Source organism: Ambystoma mexicanum, chromosome 1q (genome assembly GCF_040938575.1).
Source record: "Ambystoma mexicanum isolate Mex_15411 chromosome 1q, UKY_AmexF1_1, whole genome shotgun sequence".
Lineage (NCBI taxonomy): Eukaryota > Metazoa > Chordata > Amphibia > Caudata > Ambystomatidae > Ambystoma > Ambystoma mexicanum.
In genome coordinates, this window is record NC_090922.1 from 583,301,408 (window position 1) to 583,320,518 (window position 19,111).

Below are 19,111 nucleotides of genomic sequence, written 5' to 3' on the forward strand. Positions count from 1 at the left end.
CTAGAAGCAGGCTCACAACCCTCGTCCCCGGCTCCAGCAAACCCCTATTGGGGCCCTTTGGACCATGTCCTGGCGCCTCTGGTGCCAGGCTCATAAGGAACCTCAGTCCCGGCGCCAGGGGCGCCGGGCTCGTAATTCTTGCAAAGGTGCGTGGGTGGACCTTCCTGTAGCAGACCATGCTGCATACTCACCTTTGCAAATGCTGGCAGGATGAAGTCCCCAGCCTTCTGCTGGGAGGAACTATTCCCTGAACTGGGACTACTTTCTTACCTGGGTGGGGCTGGTGCCACTCCTTAGCTCTGGAACACAGGAACTCTTTTACCTGGGCGAGGCTGAGGAAGAAGACACCCAATCACTCCAACACTATTTAAACCACACCCGATTGGGAAAACGTGCTTCGCGTTATTCTGCATCTGCAGCAGGACGCTCACCGAGTCAGCTCCAGCATTCCAGTGACATCTCCAGCTTCAGCTCAGCAACCTGTGGAAGAAAGACACAAGAACTATACTTACCATCCAGGAATCCAGACACAGGCAGAACCTGCAAGCAAAAGAAACATAAGGTTAGCAAGTTGCAACAAGTTCGCAGCCGTGCTCGCTTACCTGATCCATCTGTGCTTTCACGGATTCTTCGCGGCCTTCTCTTCAGCAGCCTAACGGCACCTGTAAAGACAAAGAACATTGTTAAGTAGGAATCGGGTGAAGGCGGCCGCATTTACTTTTCTTACCTGCTTTTGTGCGCGTATTACGATCTCTTCAACCGCAGCAGCCCGGCACCTGAAAACAAGAAAAGACATTATTAAGTGCCATTAAAGACTGCAAGAAAGCCTAACACTTACGTGTTTCCCCACGTGCATCCGCGACTGGGAAAACGCCCGCAAGGTGCCGACACCTGCAAATAAGAAAAGAACATTGTTAGAGGTGCTATAATAAGGTCACAGATCATTATACTCACGTACTTCGCACGTGCAACGGCAACGGACGAACAACGCCCGCAACATCTCAAGACCTGAAAACAGAAAACAAGGGACATTATTTAGGTGTCATTGAAATTTCCATACCTACGAACAACCGCACGTGTCGCGCTCTCAGTGACCACGCCCTCAGCATCCAGGCACCTGAAAAAGACACTGCAAAGACTTCATTAAAGGTGCCCATCTCTTCAAGACTATAAACTCTTTATACCTACTGGCATCCGCTCGTGCAGTAACGGCGGCATCACCTTTTGGCATCTCAGCACCTGTGCCACTTCTAAGGCCACAAAAGACTTTGAGGACCTCCAGTGACGTAACTGGAACCCACGCACCCCTGCATAAGTCGCAGGATGGAGAGCCCAGCATTTATACGACTAAGGTGAGAGCTCGCCGAGACAAGTAGAAAGCTAGGCTGTGGGAGAAACTGGCGATTGGTGGGAGAAGGAATCCCATCAAACGGTGATTAACCCTTTTTCTTCCACCTGCAGAAAACTTACCCTGCAAGTCAGACATTCGATAAGAGGAAGCCCAGTCCTGAGAGTCGTCCGAGCTCTACGCTTCTCAATTGAAGAAACGATAGCAGCCCAGCCGGGATCAGCGCCTCCGTGGGAATCAGGTGAGCGTTACAGAACGCGAAGCCTACCAATAACCTCCTACCCAGGCGCTATGGAAACTTCCGACACAGACCAACTGGCCCAGTTATTAGGGGAACTAAGAGCTGAAGTTCATGCTGCCCGCCAGGAAACGAATGCCCTCAGGAGGGAATTGATAATATCAAAAGAACGAACTGATGATCTCGCCAGACAGTTATTACAGACACAAGCGGGGCAAACCCCGCTACCTAATTCAGAAGGGAGCTATATCCCAGCGGCTTCAGCCAATCCTGTTTAAATCAACCTACCCGGAAATATGCCATTGGCACCGCCTGAACGCTTCTCTGGTGACCCTAAAAGGTTTGCGGTGTTTATAAATCAATGCAGACTGCACTTTCTTTGTAGACCTGCAGCCTTTCCGACTGACCAGACTAAGGTAGCCTTTGTGCTTTCGTATCTTAGCGGCAGTGCCGCTGATTGGTCGATCCCTCTGGTTACACAGGATGACCCGATCCTTCGTGATTTCCCGACCTTCCAGGTAAATATGGAAAGACTTTTTGCAAGGCATTCCCAGGGGCAGGCCCTGGACAACGAACTCCTTTCCCTACGACAGGGCAATGAAGGTCTTTTGGCCTTCATTGCATCATTCAATAGGCTAATCGTGGAAACCAGATGGCCTGAGGACAAAATAATCACGCTTTTTCACAGGGGTTTGCGTGGCGAACTCAAAGACGTCCTTGCCCAGGTAGTGAATCCTCCTCAGGATTGTTCAGAGTACATTGATTTGGTGGTCCAATTGGATCACAGACTACAAAACAGAAAGGCGGATCGATCCAGGTTTGAAACACGAGTGTTCCCTAAGCCTCAAAGTCACACCAAAGGAGTTGAAGCAGTCGAACCTATGCAAATTGGGGTTGTAAAGGGTCCCCTAACCCAGAAAGAACGTGACAGGAGACGACAAATGCAACTATGTCTCTATTGTGGAAATTCAGGACATTTTCTTCGAGATTGCCCGGTGAAACCACCTAAGAAGACAGTGGGAGCTTCTGATAACAGTTCTGAAAAGCCTGAGCCAGGAAACAACCTCGCCCGACAAGTGTAGAGGTCCGCTTGCCGAGCGTAAAAAACAGTTCTTTGACCTCGCACTTCATAATGCCAATGGTCCTCGTAAACCCAGAGCAACCGGATCGTTTGCATGCAATTAAGGCATACATTGATAGCGGAGCAGTTGGAAATTATGTGGACCGCGAATTGGCTTCCAGGATGAACTTAACTCTTTGTCCAAAGGTGGTTAAAGACGTCATTACCACGGTGGATGGGACGGAAATCGCCTCTGGACCAGTGACCCATACCACTACTGAAGTGACGATACTAGGCCAAGACGGGCATCAGGAGGTAATTGTGTTCGACGTGATCAAGACCCCTCAATTCCAAGTAATTCTAGGGATTCCTTGGTTGGAGAAACACAATCCTCAAATTGATTGGCGAGCAAAGACGATACAGTTCCCAGAGTGTGCACCTACTTGTTATCCTCGACCCAGTATTGGCCTAGCGGTAGCAACATCCGAAGGACCGCAATTGCCTTCAGAGTATCAAGAATTCCAAGATGTCTTTCAGAAGGAACAGGCTAATACCCTGCCTCCCCACAGATCTTACGACTGTCAAATAGACCTGATACCCGGAGCCACTCCCCCTTGTAGTAGAATTTACGCCCTTACCAAGCCTGAAAATCTTCATTTGCGACAGTATCTGGACCAGTACCTGGCCAATGGATTTATCCACCCATCAAAGTCTCCTGCATCCTCGGCTCTGTTCTTCGTACCTAAAAAAGAAGGTGACCTTAGAACCTGTATTGATTATCGTGCCCTGAACCAGATAACGGTAAAGAACAGATACCCCCTACCTCTGATTCCGGAACTCCTTGACCAAGTTAAGAACGCCTGCATTTATACAAAGCTAGATCTCCGGGGAGCCTACCACTTGGTACGGATTAAAGAAGGCGACGAATGGAAGACGGCATTTCGCACCAAGTATGGACTATTTGAATACCAAGTGATGCCCTTCGGACTATGCAATGCACCAGCCGCGTTTCAGTATTTTATGAATGATGTCCTCAGAGAACTCATTGATGTTTGCGTAGTCGTCTACATAGATGACATCCTTGTGTACTCATCTTCAGAAGCAGATCATCGGAAACATGTTAGAGCCGTCCTTGAAAAACTCCGCCAACATAAGCTTTTTGCTAAGCTCGAAAAATGTGTTTTTCACGTCACGGAGGTCGAATTTCTAGGCTTTATTCTGACACCCAAAGGAGTCCACATGGGCTCGAGAAAGGTGGACGCTATCATCAAGTGGCCATCACCTACTTCCGTGAAAGGTGTCCAAAGCATGTTAGGTTTCGCCAACTTTTACCGCAGGTTTATTCCAGAGTTTTCACGAGTGGTGCAGCCCATCACCGCCCTCTTATGAAAAAACAAACTTTTCGAGTGGTCAACAGAAGCAGAACAGGCCTTTCAAGAGCTAAAAGCCAAGTTCACCTCAGCACCCATACTGAAACACCCACTCCCAGACCTCCCTTACATCGTTGAGACCGACGCCTCCAGCTTAGCAATGGGGGCGGTTCTATCACAGAGAGATCCGGAAACTAACCAATTGCACCCCGTGGCATTTTGGTCTTGCAAGTTCTCGGCGCCTGAAATTAACTACACCATCACAGATAAAGAGCTTTTAGCAATTAAGTCCGCTTTCAAGGCCTGGCGGCACTATCTCCTTGGAGCCAAACACACTGTCACAGTAATCACCGATCATCGAAAACCTACAATACCTGAAAACCACCAAAGCTCAGTCCTCCAGACAGCTTCGCTGGGCACTTTTCTTTGCCGAATTTGACTTTGTGATTACTTATCGCCCCGGCAACAAAAATGGCAAAGCGGATGCCCTTTCCCGGATTGGAATGGGAGATAATATTGTCAATCCTGAACCTGTGCCAATAATTCCAGAACAGAGAATCCTGGGCCTGATTTCTTCACAATCCATCGAAGATATCGAAGCAAAAGTTAAACAACTTGTGACTCCTTCGGACTTACAAAACTGGCAACTGAAGGGAAAGGACTTCATCATAAAAAAAGACCTGCCTTATTTTCAGGGACGACTATTCCTACCACATGCCGATTTACAAAAACAGGTAATCTCTTGCTACCATGATTCCTTGATGGAGGGCCACCCAGGCATTGCCAAAACCTCGGAAAAAGTCAAGAGACACTTCTGGTGGCCGTCATGGAGAAAAGACATAAAGGAGTTTGTGATGTCCTGTGGTGTGTGTGCCCAAAACAAAGGTCAGAAGGAAAGACCAGCGGGTCTCCTGCATCCGCTAGACATCCCGCCACATCCCTGGCATACCCTCTCCATGGACTTCATCACCGATTTACCCTCCTGATCCGGATACAACACTATTCTAGTAATTGTAGATTTGTTTTCTAAAATGGCCCACTTCGTTCCACTAAAGGGCTTACCTTCAGCTTCAGTTCTAGCACGGGAATTCCTTGAAAATATTGTAAGATTGCACGGCTTCCCTTCGGTTTTGATCTCAGATAGGGGGAGCCAGTTTATCTCTCACTTTTGGCGAAGTTGCTGTCGTTTAGCTCAAATCGATGTGAGACTTTCAACCAGCCATCATCCCCAGACCGACGGACAAACTGAGAGGACAAACCAAACTCTGGAACAATATTTACGTTGCATGCTACAGCAGTCGGAAAGTAATTGGAAAGATATCCTTTGGATAGCCGAATATGCTTACAACAACTCGATCCATTCAGGAACCGGAAAAAGTCCCTTTTACATTTTATATGGGATTCATCCTCGAGCCTCCAATCTCGACCCGCCCCAAGATCTTGGAACGCCTGCCGTGGATCAACTTCCCAATGCTATCACTCAAGCTTTCAAAGAAGCGACAATCCACCTACAACAGGCTAAAGAACGGTACAAAAGGGGAGCAGACCAACACCGAAGAGACGCCCCTCAATACCAGGTTGGAGATCAAGTTTGGTTATCCACCAAACATTTATCACTTAAAGGACCTCACACCTTCAACCCAAAATATTTGGGGCCATATCCAATTACAGCCATAATAAACCCAGTGGCTGTCAAATTGGGTTTGCCATCCCACATGAAAATACATCCGGTGTTTCACGTATCTCTACTAAAACCTATGCAACCTGGAACCAGACTGAATAAACCTCCAGAGCCTATTCAAGTAAATGGAGAACCTGAATTTGAGGTTAAAAACATCCTGGACTCCAAGATCATCAAGTCAAAATTATACTATCTGATCGACTGGAAGGGTTACGGACCTCAAGAACGATCATGGGAACCCTCTGACCACGTCCATGCTCCTCGTCTAGTCAGAAAATTCCACCAAACTTTTCCCAATAGGCCAAAACCTCCGGGGAAGACAAGTTTGGGAGGGGCCTTGAGGGGGGGTGCTGTCATGAGCACTGCTCCCGAGAAGCCAAGTCAAGCCCAGCATCCCCGGAAGCAGGCTCACGACCCTCGTCCCCGGCTCCAGCAAACCCCTATTGGGGCCCTTTGGACCATGTCCTGGCGCCTCTGGTGCCAGGCTCATAAGGAACCTCAGTCCCGGCGCCAGGGGCGCCGGGCTCGTAATTCTTGCAAAGGTGCGTGGGTGGACCTTCCTGTAGCAGACCATGCTGCATACTCACCTTTGCAAATGCTGGCAGGATGAAGTCCCCAGCCTTCTGCTGGGAGGAACTATTCCCTGAACTGGGACTACTTTCTTACCTGGGTGGGGCTGGTGCCACTCCTTAGCTCTGGAACACAGGAACTCTTTTACCTGGGCGAGGCTGAGGAAGAAGACACCCAATCACTCCAACACTATTTAAACCACACCCGATTGGGAAAACGTGCTTCGCGTTATTCTGCATCTGCAGCAGGACGCTCACCGAGTCAGCTCCAGCATTCCAGTGACATCTCCAGCTTCAGCTCAGCAACCTGTGGGAGAAAGACACGAGAACTATACTTACCATCCAGGAATCCAGACACCGGCAGAACCTGCAAGCAAAAGAAACATAAGGTTAGCAAGTTGCAACACGTTCGCAGCCGCGCTCGCTTACCTGATCCATCTGTGCTTTCACTGATTCTTCGCGGCCTTCTCTTCAGCAGCCTAACGGCACCTGTAAAGACAAAGAACATTGTTAAGTAGGAATCGGGTGAAGGCGGCCGCATTTACTTTTCTTACCTGCTTTTGTGCGCGTATTATGATCTCTTCAACCGCAGCAGCCCGGCACCTGAAAACAAGAAAAGACATTATTAAGTGCCATTAAAGACTGCAAGAAAGCCTAACACTTACGTGTTTCCCCACGTGCATCCGCGACTGGGAAAACGCCCGCAAGGTCCTGACACCTGCAAATAAGAAAAGGACATTGTTAGAGGTGCTATAATAAGGTCACAGATCATTATACTCACGTACTTCGCACGTGCAACGGCAACGGACGAACAACGCCCGCAACATCTCAAGACCTGAAAACAGAAAACAAGGGACATTATTTAGGTGTCATTGAAATTTCCATACCTACGAACAACCGCACGTGTCGCGCTCTCAGTGACCACGCCCTCAGCATCCAGGCACCTGAAAAAGACAATGCAAAGACTTCATTAAAGGTGCACATCTCTTCAAGACTATAAACTCTTTATACCTACTGGCATCCGCTCGTGCAGTAACGGCGGCATCACCTTTTGGCATCTCAGCACCTGTGCCACTTCTAAGGCCACAAAAGACTTTGAGGACCTCCAGTGACGTAACTGGAACCCACGCACTACTGCATAAGTCGCAGGATGGAGAGCCCAGCATTTATACGCCTAAGGTGAGAGCTTGCTGAGACAAGTAGAAAGCTAGGCTGTGGGAGAAACTGGCGATTGGTGGGAGAAGGAATCCCATCAAACGGTGATTAACCCTTTTTCTTCCACCTGCAGAAAACTTACCCTGCAAGTCAGACATTCGATAAGAGGAAGCCCAGTCCTGAGAGTCGTCCGAGCTCTACGCTTCTCAATTGAAGAAACGATAGCAGCCCAGCCGGGATCAGCGCCTCCGTGGGAATCAGGTGAGCGTTACAAGTATCCAAAAAAATGTGCCCTCAGTGCAACAGGTGAAATTTGATCTACACAATACTAGTTCTGATGAATGTGATCGCCCCAATCCAGACGGGGCCAAAAAAGGTATAATTGGAGCCCACAGGCTAGTGCTGGAAAGAACATTGATATTCAAAGACAATTTGGTCCTGAATAGAGCTAATGTTCTGCGGTTATTGAACTCTATCCAGGAACTTATGTATATACAATCCAGAGATATTCATTGGGTGGAATTCACTGATGAATCACAACCCGATAGAATCTTAATACACTTTGTAACCGCGTCCAAAAAAAGCATGGTTTGGTCTCAACGTGCGAGGCTTTTAGCATTGGGCTTTCATTTAAAAGACGTGGTTATATCCAGATCTCGCTAACACCGTCAAGTGATAGACGGTCAGTGGAGGATGGACCCCGATCCTAGACCGGCTCTCAGGCCCCCCACTCCAACATGGTAATACTGTGCAAGAAAGATCTACAGGCTTAATATGCAAAACTCTGAAAGACAGTGGACCACGAGTCACTGAAAATCATCAGCGACGCATTGAAAATCAAGATAGGGGTATGAAAGACTGGAGCTGGGTGGATGGGGCTCTTGCCAGTCATAGTAAAAGGTCATAGCATGGACGATTGGAAGGGGAATGCTGTCATTTGCCCCATTACAAACCAGTGAAAATGTGCAGTTGGAATACCCGGGGATATATTCATCTGTTTAGCTACGCTATTCCAAATGTACTTGAGCTTGATATAATATGTTTGCAGGAAACGTGGCTGAGGTCCCCACCGCTACTGGAAGGTTTTTCAATAATCTTTAATGGGGCAGAGAAGGGCTTTAATGGAAGACCAATGGCAAGCCTTTTAATAGCCCTTCGTGCAGAAAGAGGCTTTGGAATCATTGCAGAATTCCACCCTTCGCCGTTGATCCAAGCAGTGATAATACAAGTTGGTCCCTCCTTAGGGGGATTGACTAAAACGGTGTTGATCATGAATTTATACTGGAATATTGCCTCAAATTGGAGTTCAAGATTTTTGGAGACAGTTCTCGCGCTCATTGACAATGCAAGATCTGTGTATGTAAAATTGGAGGTCCTAGTATGTGGAGATATCAATGTCCACTGCTTTGACGCGTCACAAACCCTTATTACAGATATGTTGCCACTGTCATCTAACAAAGTGAAAAGAGGGTTGCTCTTAAGTCGAGAATTAACAGAAATAAATATATATTTGGTGAATGGACAAAAAGTTAGAGACTTCCCTCTGAGACCAACATGGGAAAGGGGAACCGACTTGCAGATTCTCAACTATGTCTTTGCTTCTGAGCTACTCTTTATTGATGTGTCAAGGATGGAGATTATGGAACCCAACAGGAGTGACCACAGTATTGACACAATATCTGTGTTAAACTGGCTTTGCAAACAACACAGGGGCCCGATTGAAATAGAAGCTGGCAGAAACAGACTGAGGCTTGGGGCAGTTCTACCTGCTACTCAAAACCAAACAGAGGAGCTACAGCTTGGCGCTCAAGATTAATTCCAAGCTTTTGATATCAACTCCTCGAGGGTGAACGAGCTAATGTTTGCTATTCGACACAAATATGACCCTGTAGTAGCTGCAAGGAAAAGGAAGTTAAGGAAATTATTAAGATCAGTTCCTAGACCCTACTCAAGTGAGGGATGGCAATTAATGAGAAGGCTGAAGCAATCATTTAAGAACTGGCTTAAGTCACATAAACATTTTATGGAGCAACGGGATGCAGAACGTATGCTATATCAAATCTCATCAAGAAACACAGCTGAGATATGGATATTGATTACCAACCCTTTTTCTCCCCAAAAAGCACTGTCACTAAATCCAATTTCAGCGGATAAGTAGAGAGCCTTTTTTGAATCAGCCTTTGCTGGCATTGACGCTGATCCATCTCGAGTTGCTACAGACATAGGTGACCCTGGTCCTTCTCAACGACCAAAGATGAAATCTACGATTTGATACTAAAAGCTAGTAAATCCAAATCGGCAGGTCCTGACCGCTTGACAAATCTGGATTTAAAAGAAGATCCAGAGTTTTGGGCCAAGGAGCTCAATCTATGCTTTAACATTATGAAAAAGACCAAAACAATTCCCGTGTTTTGGACGACGGCAACAATAGTCACATTTTTCAAAAAGGACGATAGGGGTTTGCCAGCAAATTATAGACCTATCGCCCTTTTGGACGTGCAGTGACATTTTTTTCCCTCCCTCCTTTTGAAAGCTCTGTCAAATTGGATACCAACAAGCCTTCATTATGATCCATGACAAACAGGTTTTATGAAAGGTATGGGGACTTAGGTGAACCTCTTTATTTTGAACATCCTCAAGGCAAAGGCAAAGGCAAAAAATGGGCATGAACTTTACATAGCGTCAGTTGATCTGGCGCAAGCCTTTGATACCATCGACCGGAAGCACCTTTGCCAAAAATTGGAAAGATGGGGTTGCCCAAGCGACATTAAAGAGGCATTGGAATTATTACACTCTCAGACCTCGCTCTCTGTAAGATTGGACCATAAAGGCCTGGTATCAGATTCAATTTCCACCTTTAATGGATTAAAGCAGGGTTGCCCGCTGGTGCCAACGGTCTTCAACTTGTTTGTCTCAGATTCTCAGATATTGAGGAAGCCTTTGAACAAGTAAGATGCTTCCCTCCAATATTGGAGGGAATACCCATTAGTTGAATGCTCTTTGGAGACGATTTGATTCTACTTGATCGAACTAAGGTGGGCCTACAAAGACAGTTGAACGCCCTTGAAAAGTATGTAGAATTGAATGGTCTGAAGATCAATGCAAAACAATCGCGAATTATGTTTTTGGGAAAAAAAAGAAAGAAGACCTCCATTTTAAGATGGTCCATTAACAGAGAAAAGGTTGTCGAAGTAGCGGCCCTTATGAACTTAGGTGTGTGCTTAAACGACAGCTCCAAGGATGTGCAAAGAGACCAGGAGCTGCAAAGCAAGACCAGGAACCTAGCTGCCCAAGACAGCATTATAAAAGCTAGATACTGCAAGTATTCTTTGATCCCATTGATTTTTTCCGCCTCAAGATGGCCCCAATTCTGACTTACGGAGCTGGAACATTGTTTCCATTATCAGCTCTGGTGTGGGGAAAACTTGAGGGAATTTTCTGTAGAAAGGTTTTACATCTCCCAAACTGTATCCCAATCCAAGTGATAAGGGCAGAATTAGGCCTAACATCGCTATATTCGACTACAGTCTGGAAAAGTCTATCTCTTTTCAGGAAATGTATGGCTGAAAGGGGAGAGGGCGGACTGGCTGTTGGCTTGCCGCTAAAATGCCCGGTGAGCACCTTTTGGTGGCATAGCGATCGCTATGCATGGATATTCTACTGGATGTGGGTGAATCAGTGGAATCGCTGCAAAAACCACCGGCTAAGGTCAAAGGAAAGTTATACGATCTAGACTGGATCCATTCCTTAGAGGTTAGAGAAAACGCCAAATTGTATGGTAATAACTTTACGGAAGTAAGAGCAAGGGGATCTCTGCCAGCGTATACTGTAAAGTTTCCATGCAAATTCAAGCGAGGCAGCCTTCTTAGGGTGAGAATGAATATATATCCAACTAAAAAAGTCACCAAGGTTAGGAAGCCACCTGACCTGCGAGACTACCATTGTCGACTTTGTGCTTGTGTTTATGAATCTTTGCTCCATCTCACCCTAATCTGCTCTGGCTGTGCTGAGATTCGATCTAAATGGCTGGCCAAACGTCTTGTAGACTTCTCGACATCAACATTGATGGAGCTGTGGGGGCATTTGAGGTCAAGTTCACAAATCTCTTTGTCCCTGGATTTCCTAGCTTTTCTGAAGGAACATTTTGAACTGCCAGTGATGCAAATAAAAGGTTAAAGTGTGCCAAGGCATAGGAATTATTACAGAGCACCCTTATAAGGACATATAGAGAGTTTGCAATTATAGATTGATCCTTATATTGTTTTGAATTGATCTATCATAGTTTATGGTTTTGGTGATATGCTATTTTCTTTTCATGTTGTAGGGTGCTCCCTAGCCTTGAGGTTGTTTTTTTTCTTTTCTTTTTTCTTATGAGCAGTAATTGTAATTGTAGCAAAATGTAAATTAAGTGTGTAGCAAAGTTTTAATTTGAAACCGTATGCAATCTAGCAAGTAGCCCATTAGGTGCTCAGAAAAGTAGTGATGCTGTCCCATTCTGATTTGGGTTCCAACTGGTCTAGGGTCAGCCTGGAGCATACAATTGTCTTGGGCACTAATAGAAAAGGGTCCCACCGTCACAAATTGCAGTTTGTTCCATTTGTGACAGTCTAAGTAGTATCCAAGGGATGTTTTATTTGTTAATGTGTTGCAAATTGTGCATTAAAAACATATGTGTTCAGCAACACTCGAAAGAACTACTAACTGCGCAGTGAAATCACTCAAACTGGCCCACTTTGTCCAAAAAACGGGGCCACTTTTACAACAACAACAAAACTGGCTCACAATAGCATGTTGGGTCTGCACTTGGGGCATTGTTCTATTGCCCTATAGGCGATACTAAGCCTGCACTGCACTTGGTATTCTCAGGGCGGCCGTCCACTATGTTGGCATGTTTCTTAAGGCACACTGTGTGTAGGTAAGTGCATTGGACTTACCCCCTATCTGATTGCTGATATGGCAGCTGCTGCATGTGAGTGGGAGAGTGAGTTATTATCCACAATCTTCTTCCTTCACTCTATTCACCTCTGGGGTAAACTGTTCAGGACCCAAGCAAAGGATAAAAGGGAACTCGAGTGCTTGAGAGGAAGCAGATGGTCACTGTGTGAGTGGCGGAAGTGACTAGAAACCATGGCTTCAGGAAGGAACAATCAGAAGTGCACATCTTGTGGGAAGGGGCATCTCTTGAAAATCTACTGGCTTACGAGCAGACACTAAGCCTTTTGGACCAGTGACTGCATGGACAAGATATTTTGTTGGGATAAGAATAATTCATCTGTGTTCAACACGTGGTATCAGCACTTTAGACTAAAAGCATCAATGCTATGGAAGGTAAAAGTGGGGGAAACTAAACAACTAACATTCTAGAAATGCTGCCACCCTTAATATAATACTCTGGGCACAGTACCAGAAAGCTCAGACAACTGGGACTGCAATCCTATTTCTGGGGCTTCCGTTATATGCCTCCTTTGCTTGCTTCAGAAAATAAAACCTAACATGATGCTGGTGAAAAATCCACTTAATCGCTGAATCTCTTCTCTTTTAGGGTTAAACAAGTTGCCACCGGCAGAGGAGATGGCGGCTGACATCATGAAGAAGAAAGAAGCCTTGGAAAAACGGTAGGGATTACACACCTTCGCAAGCAGGCTCTCAACATCTGTATGCTTGGGTCACCTTCCAATGTGATACATCATAAAACTGATTGAAATTCTGGGAAGAAATCCAAGCTAAACTGCCAGATGTAAACTAGCTGCAAAGACATTATTAAAAAAACACCATCATTGCATGTAATGGGTAAAGATAATGCAGGCATCTTTCAGTAGTTTTGCTAAGATTTCTTCATCAATAGCAGAAGGAAACTAGCACCAAGTGTTTTTTTTCAGACTGTTGAATGTCACATGACAATACACCACATTAGCAACTCTCAGACGTTTGCATCTTCCTCAGCTAACAAGGGCTTATGTCATACCCTGATCTCTCGCATGGGCATCTTCCCCAATTCCTAGTGAAGTGTGCCCTCTCCTATTTCCAGGGGATTTCAAAAATCCAACATTCCCAGGGGATTTCACCCTCTTGTGATCCCAGGAATTTGTTTCCTCTGTCATACCCAGGATATTACACCCCACCCCACCCTGGGGGCATGCCCGTCACTATTTCGTTCAAAATGCCTCCTGTCCTATTCTCAGGTGTTTGCACCCTCCCACATCTTTGGAGGATTCCATCAACATTCCCAGCAAGTTGCTCCCTCTTCAGTTCCTAGTGGACTGCACACGACATTTCTGGGGGATTCCATGCACCCCAATTTGCCAGAGATCACTGCAACCATTCCATATGGGTGGGACACTCCGCAATGGTCAGGGGATTGCACCCTTCAATATAACCTTAAGATTACTCCTTGCCTAACTGTCAAATGAGTTTTCCCACTCACATGTTCATGGGATTGTAACTAGTATCAGGCCATGTCATCTTATCCCTTTGCCAGTGGATTGCACCTTTGCCATTACCAAGGGATTGTGATTTCCTGAATTCACTGGGGATCACACCCCAATCCCTACACAAGGGTTGCACCCCTTGTCTCCCAGGCGCTGCACTCTGATACATTCACAGTGCATTGTGCTCCCCACATACAAGGATTGCATCTCACCCCCATTCCCACAAGACTGCCCTCTACTCGCATTCCCAGGGATTGGAACAATCCCTCTTTCTCCATTCTAAAGTTTGAACACCTTGCCAGCCTTGGGGCATTGCAAGCCTCCGCGTCCATTCTCAGGTTATCCCCCTCCCCTTCCTATTGCCATTGAATTGCATGCCCCTATTTCCCAGGGATAGTTTCCTCCCTATCCCCAGGGGATTTCTCTTTTATCAACACCTAATGGATTGCATCCCAGACCTCTACACTCATGGGTACCTTACCCTGAAGGGCTTGCACCTTAACACCCCGAGGGCAGCCCCCTCTTTATAGGAATCACATCTTCTACATCTACTAGATAATGTATTCCACCCCAGCTGCTAGTGGATTTCAGCATTTCCTGCGTTTCCCCCATAGTTAACCCCACAAGGTCCCCACCCTATCAATCCCTCCTAGTATCACATCCCCTCTAATTTCCAAGATCTTTGTAGGATTTCCGCCCAAGCAGACTGCCCTCTTTCCAGCACCATGTGGATATATTTCTTTCTGTATTCATGAGGTCAGCTAGAAACCACTTTAAACTGTTACTATGTCAGTGTCAGTAACGTGCGTTATCCATCCTGCGAAAAGCAATGGAAAGTGTTCTACATTTAGCAGGGACCAGACCTCCATTCATGAGAAGGGAGGCAGTCCATTGGTTGCTCAGGTACTAAGTACACCTCGTAGCCGCAGGTTTCTGTTGGGGTATGATTACTTAAATAGATTACGTGCATGGTGTACTGTGTCTTAGACCTGATCCTGTATTTAGACATTACATTGGAGAGGTGACAGAGAGGGTCTCATTGGGACCCCAAAGAGGACACTTTTGATACTGGATTCAGCCAGGTCTACCCTTATCTTCTGGCTCTAGAAGGCGAGAGATGATTTAATCTGGTCCAGAGCGGTTCCTCAGAGCCCCATAATGTTTCAGAATTCGTCAGGAAGTAGACATGTTTAACTGTGTCATACAGTGATGTGAAGTCCAGGGGTATTAGTGCTGCCACGTGTCCCTTATCCCAAGAGTTAAATATAGACCTTCTCGAATGATATGCTCGCAATGGTATGAAAATGATGGCTGCTCATGTTGGGCGTTATTGGATCCTACGTACTAGTAGTGACCCCGCCATCCAGAGTTCTGTAGTGGCACGTCGGGATGGCGATATGAACGTATTTGGCTACGTTGTGGCGGTTGCCTTTTTGCTACAGTGTGTTTAAATGAATACTTAACAAAGCCCTGTTGGAGAGATGTTGTTTTAGCATCTTTGGTTGTTTTGGCTGGAGTTACTGCAATATTTTTGGTCATTGAGCATGGGAACTCGATCTGTTTGGTCTCTTGAAAATCGAACAAGGATCCATGATTAGGGTCCAACTTCAAATGCATCATACTCATGTAGGTCACCCCATTCTTGCAGGGTTAGCTATAACAAGCAGCCATGGACCTCTGTTTCCTTGTTGGGCCTGTCTCTTATTCACTTCCCTATGGCTCCGCATTGCCCATCCTATTTCAGTGTGTGTTTGCTTGAGACTTTTGGGAAATATATTCCGGAGGACAGGTCAATAGTCCCACAAATACAGTGTTGACTTTCACATAGCTCATTCACTAACAAGCCCTGGGCTGTCTACATTCTTTCGGTGTCAGGTTAATGCTATAGTGCAACTAATGATAAATTGCCTAAATGTAAGTCAAGCTAAGAATGTGTTGATGACTATCGGATCACATCAACAACAGAAGGCCTTCAGAGAATGGCCAACCACTTGGTACAGTCTAATGGAATTTCTAGAGTGATAAGGTGACTTTGACATGGATTTTTATGTCTTTTGACTTACTGGGTTTGGACTGCTAATCAGGTATTGGTTTCCAGTAGAGTGAAATTCCAGATTGCATAGGAAACCGTACATCATATATTGCATTACGAATTTAAAATATTCATGTCTTTGCCGGCACTCAAATTGAAACACCATTGAGTGACAAATTTACAGAGTCAGGTCAATATTTCAGCCCTTTTGCGCATTTAGCTCGATCATCATTAAGAGAAGAAGTCCCTTCAGTTTCCCGATTGTCAGCATCCTCTCATTCAAGACTAACATAACAAACAAAACACAAATGGCAAAGTATCAGCGTTCACTCCCAAACTAAAGAGTATCCTCCTCGCTGATGGAAGTTCTGTCCAAGTCCTGGTTATCTCCAACTTACATGGTGGCAATGCTCCCCACAAGCAAACCAGCCGTTTCCTTGGTTCTTAAAAAAAGACATTTGCAGCGCTGCAGCGTGACACATCACTGGCATGATGAAATTCCACCATATCACCCGCTCCCACTGTCTACTCTATAGGTCTGCATTACACTAAAAATACTCTGCCTCGCCTTTAGGATAATTGCGACTGGCACCCTGATGTACTTGGCTGAGAAAAATAATAGTTCAGGGGGCCATGGGATGATACAAAATCATGGCATCACAAGGTGGGACCTGAGAACTGTGGAAAAGGAAAGAAAAGCAGAAATCAGGCCTTCTCCTGTTTTGCACCCAGAATATGCAACAAACTGCCAACTCAAATCAGGCATACTCACCCACCCTCTGCTTCAGAGGGAACCTGAATACCCAACTCTTCAACCAACCTATTGACGTACATTAACCAGCCTTCTCCTCTCCTCCGCTCCCTTCTTTGTAACACATTTCTTCCTCATTTGTTCAGGGATTTGTTGCTTGCTTGGACAGTTTGCTCTTTATAAATCCCTACATATAAATAAAAGCAGCCTACTTTAACCAGATCTCGTGGTCATGAAGAAGTATTGGTGATCATGTTTAGCTCCTGTCCAGACTTGTAGATCTCTAAACTTGCCGGTATTTGAGGAGTTTATCAAGTCTTCCCTTTCCCTTCTCTTTGTATAATATTTTATACCGCTAGGTTTACTGTACAGACGAGCAAAGCCTCTTAGGGATGAGTAGACAAGTTCACGAAGTTTCGGTATCAATGGCGAATGAGCCTCTTCGTTTCAATTGGAATCTGGGCCCAATAATCTGTATGCCCTCCTCTCAGTATTCACTACACCACATGTTGTTTCTCCTTTACAGGTATGTGCCCAGCCAACGTCACACTATACAAGTGGACTACATTGACTACATGGACGAGCTTGCTGTTCAGGCGGGTGTCAAACCCAATGTGCTCCGACTCTTCCTCACGGATCCTAGACTGGCCATGGAAGTTTGCGTCGGTCCATGCACACCCTACCAGTACCGTCTGACTGGACCAGGAAAGTGGGACGGAGCTAGGAAGGCCATCCTGACACAATGGGATAGGGTTTTGAAGCCGACCAAAACACGAATTGTGGATGAGTGTGCCGATCCTGGCATTGTTTCATTTCTGTTCAAAATGGCAGGACTGGTCCTACTGTTTGCTGTGATCCTCAATATTTTAAAGTGACAATGAAGTGAAGCAGAGGATGTGGGTTAGCTTGTTGCCTTTTTAATTCAGCATTAGCAGCATCTATGTATGTTGTCAGGCTACCTATTTCCAGCACTGGTCTCGTCACATTCCTGCCCGGTCACCACTGCCAAAACCTCCACGCCCGGCACCATTCAGTATCTGACTTTTAGATCTCAACTCTTTTATTGGATTCACTACATGCCCAAGTACCGCCCCCTTCATATTAGCAGATCAGGGGAGAATTAAGTTGTTTAGGCTGAAAAGGCCATGGGTTGGTTTTAGGGATGCAGTCACATGTCTCTCACTAGCAGCCACCCAAGTACTGAACATGAATGAATTGCCAGGGTTCTTGCCTCCCTACACTGATCACGTCTCCAGCAGCATCAAATTCAAGTCCTTATACATTCACAACAAAGCCAATTGGACTGGTCCTGGCCTCAATTATAATTGTAAATCTTACACTGATAATATAATCTGCATGTCCTCCACCACGCCCTTCAAATTCCCCTCTGAAACAATTCAGTGTTTGGAAGTTCCTTCCGTACCATCTTAGCCTCTAACATTGGGACGCCATCTCTCAAGCCACCATAAGATTATAACTAAGTCTTCCTCAAGACCAACAAGTCTTGGTTTTTCATCACGTATCATCCCCTTGTTCTTTTCCTCAAATGTTCCTGCCATGGTGCAAATATAATACCATGGTGTTGTGTGCTTCAGTTTCCAAGAGCTCAAATAAGTAAATAAATACAAAGATGAAATTATGTGTACTGATTTAAAAGCTTATATGAAGAGTCATCATTGTATATACATTTTCAAAAGGATGCATGTGCCTAGTCCTGAGAAGACAAGGTCACAAAACGTTTGCCTTGAGATCACTCCTCAGTTGAAGGTGGAACAGTAAGTGAAGTTAGACATGCTTAGTACGAGCTACTATTGAGGGGAAAAGGCCCTGGCAACCTTCAGAAAGTGGACACTTACTATGGTCCCACCAGGTGGCTCAGCCCCACCCACAACACTGCAATATGCCAAAACCAGTTAAAGTCACAGAAACATGGAGGAAGATGGTACACAGTAAAATTAACTGCAAAGAGTAAGACTAATGAAAAAAGAAGAGGTAACCTTTTCTTTTACTGAAAAGAACTTAGATGAAAAGGACAAAAGCACACGCCAATTCTGAAAATACACATACAAGGCCCCACACACGTAATAGGCAAGTGCAAACAATGCAGAGATGGGACTAGCTGTGGGTTGTGCTGCGACGTTTCCTTAGTTTAGTTAAATGAATAAGAAATCAGAAACACAGCTTTGCAATACATGCATACATTTGCACATAATTTTTCTTTGTAAAAAAGTAAAATAATACGTTAAGTTATTTTTTACTTTTTTGAATGTAAATTTCTTTATTTGTACATTATACAATGCTTTCATTGTCAAATTAGTTATTTTGACCTCTTGCTTTTTCATTCTGATTTATTATTCTCGGGATGTTATATTATAGTACCAGCTACGTGCCTAATGATACACCACCAAAACACACTAGTTTCACCTACGTATCATATGTCAGGGAAAAATATAAAACGCTCTTGAAACAGTGATTCCAC

General features: G+C 45.4%; 1 protein-coding gene across 2 annotated transcripts in view; it reads left to right on the top strand.

Annotated features, from left to right (window-relative positions):
- Positions 1-18,268, top strand: part of LOC138532653 (flavin-containing monooxygenase 5-like) — a 723,329-nt gene extending 705,061 nt beyond the window's left edge. For both annotated transcript variants that reach the window (XM_069641081.1, XM_069641082.1), the window contains exons 8-9: positions 12,964-13,036; positions 17,159-18,268. In XM_069641081.1, the coding sequence (XP_069497182.1) occupies positions 12,964-13,036; positions 17,159-17,507 (422 nt within the window). In that variant the 3' untranslated portion in view covers positions 17,508-18,268. The remainder of the gene's footprint in view (positions 1-12,963; positions 13,037-17,158) is intronic.
- Positions 18,269-19,111: the final 843 nt, after the last annotated feature.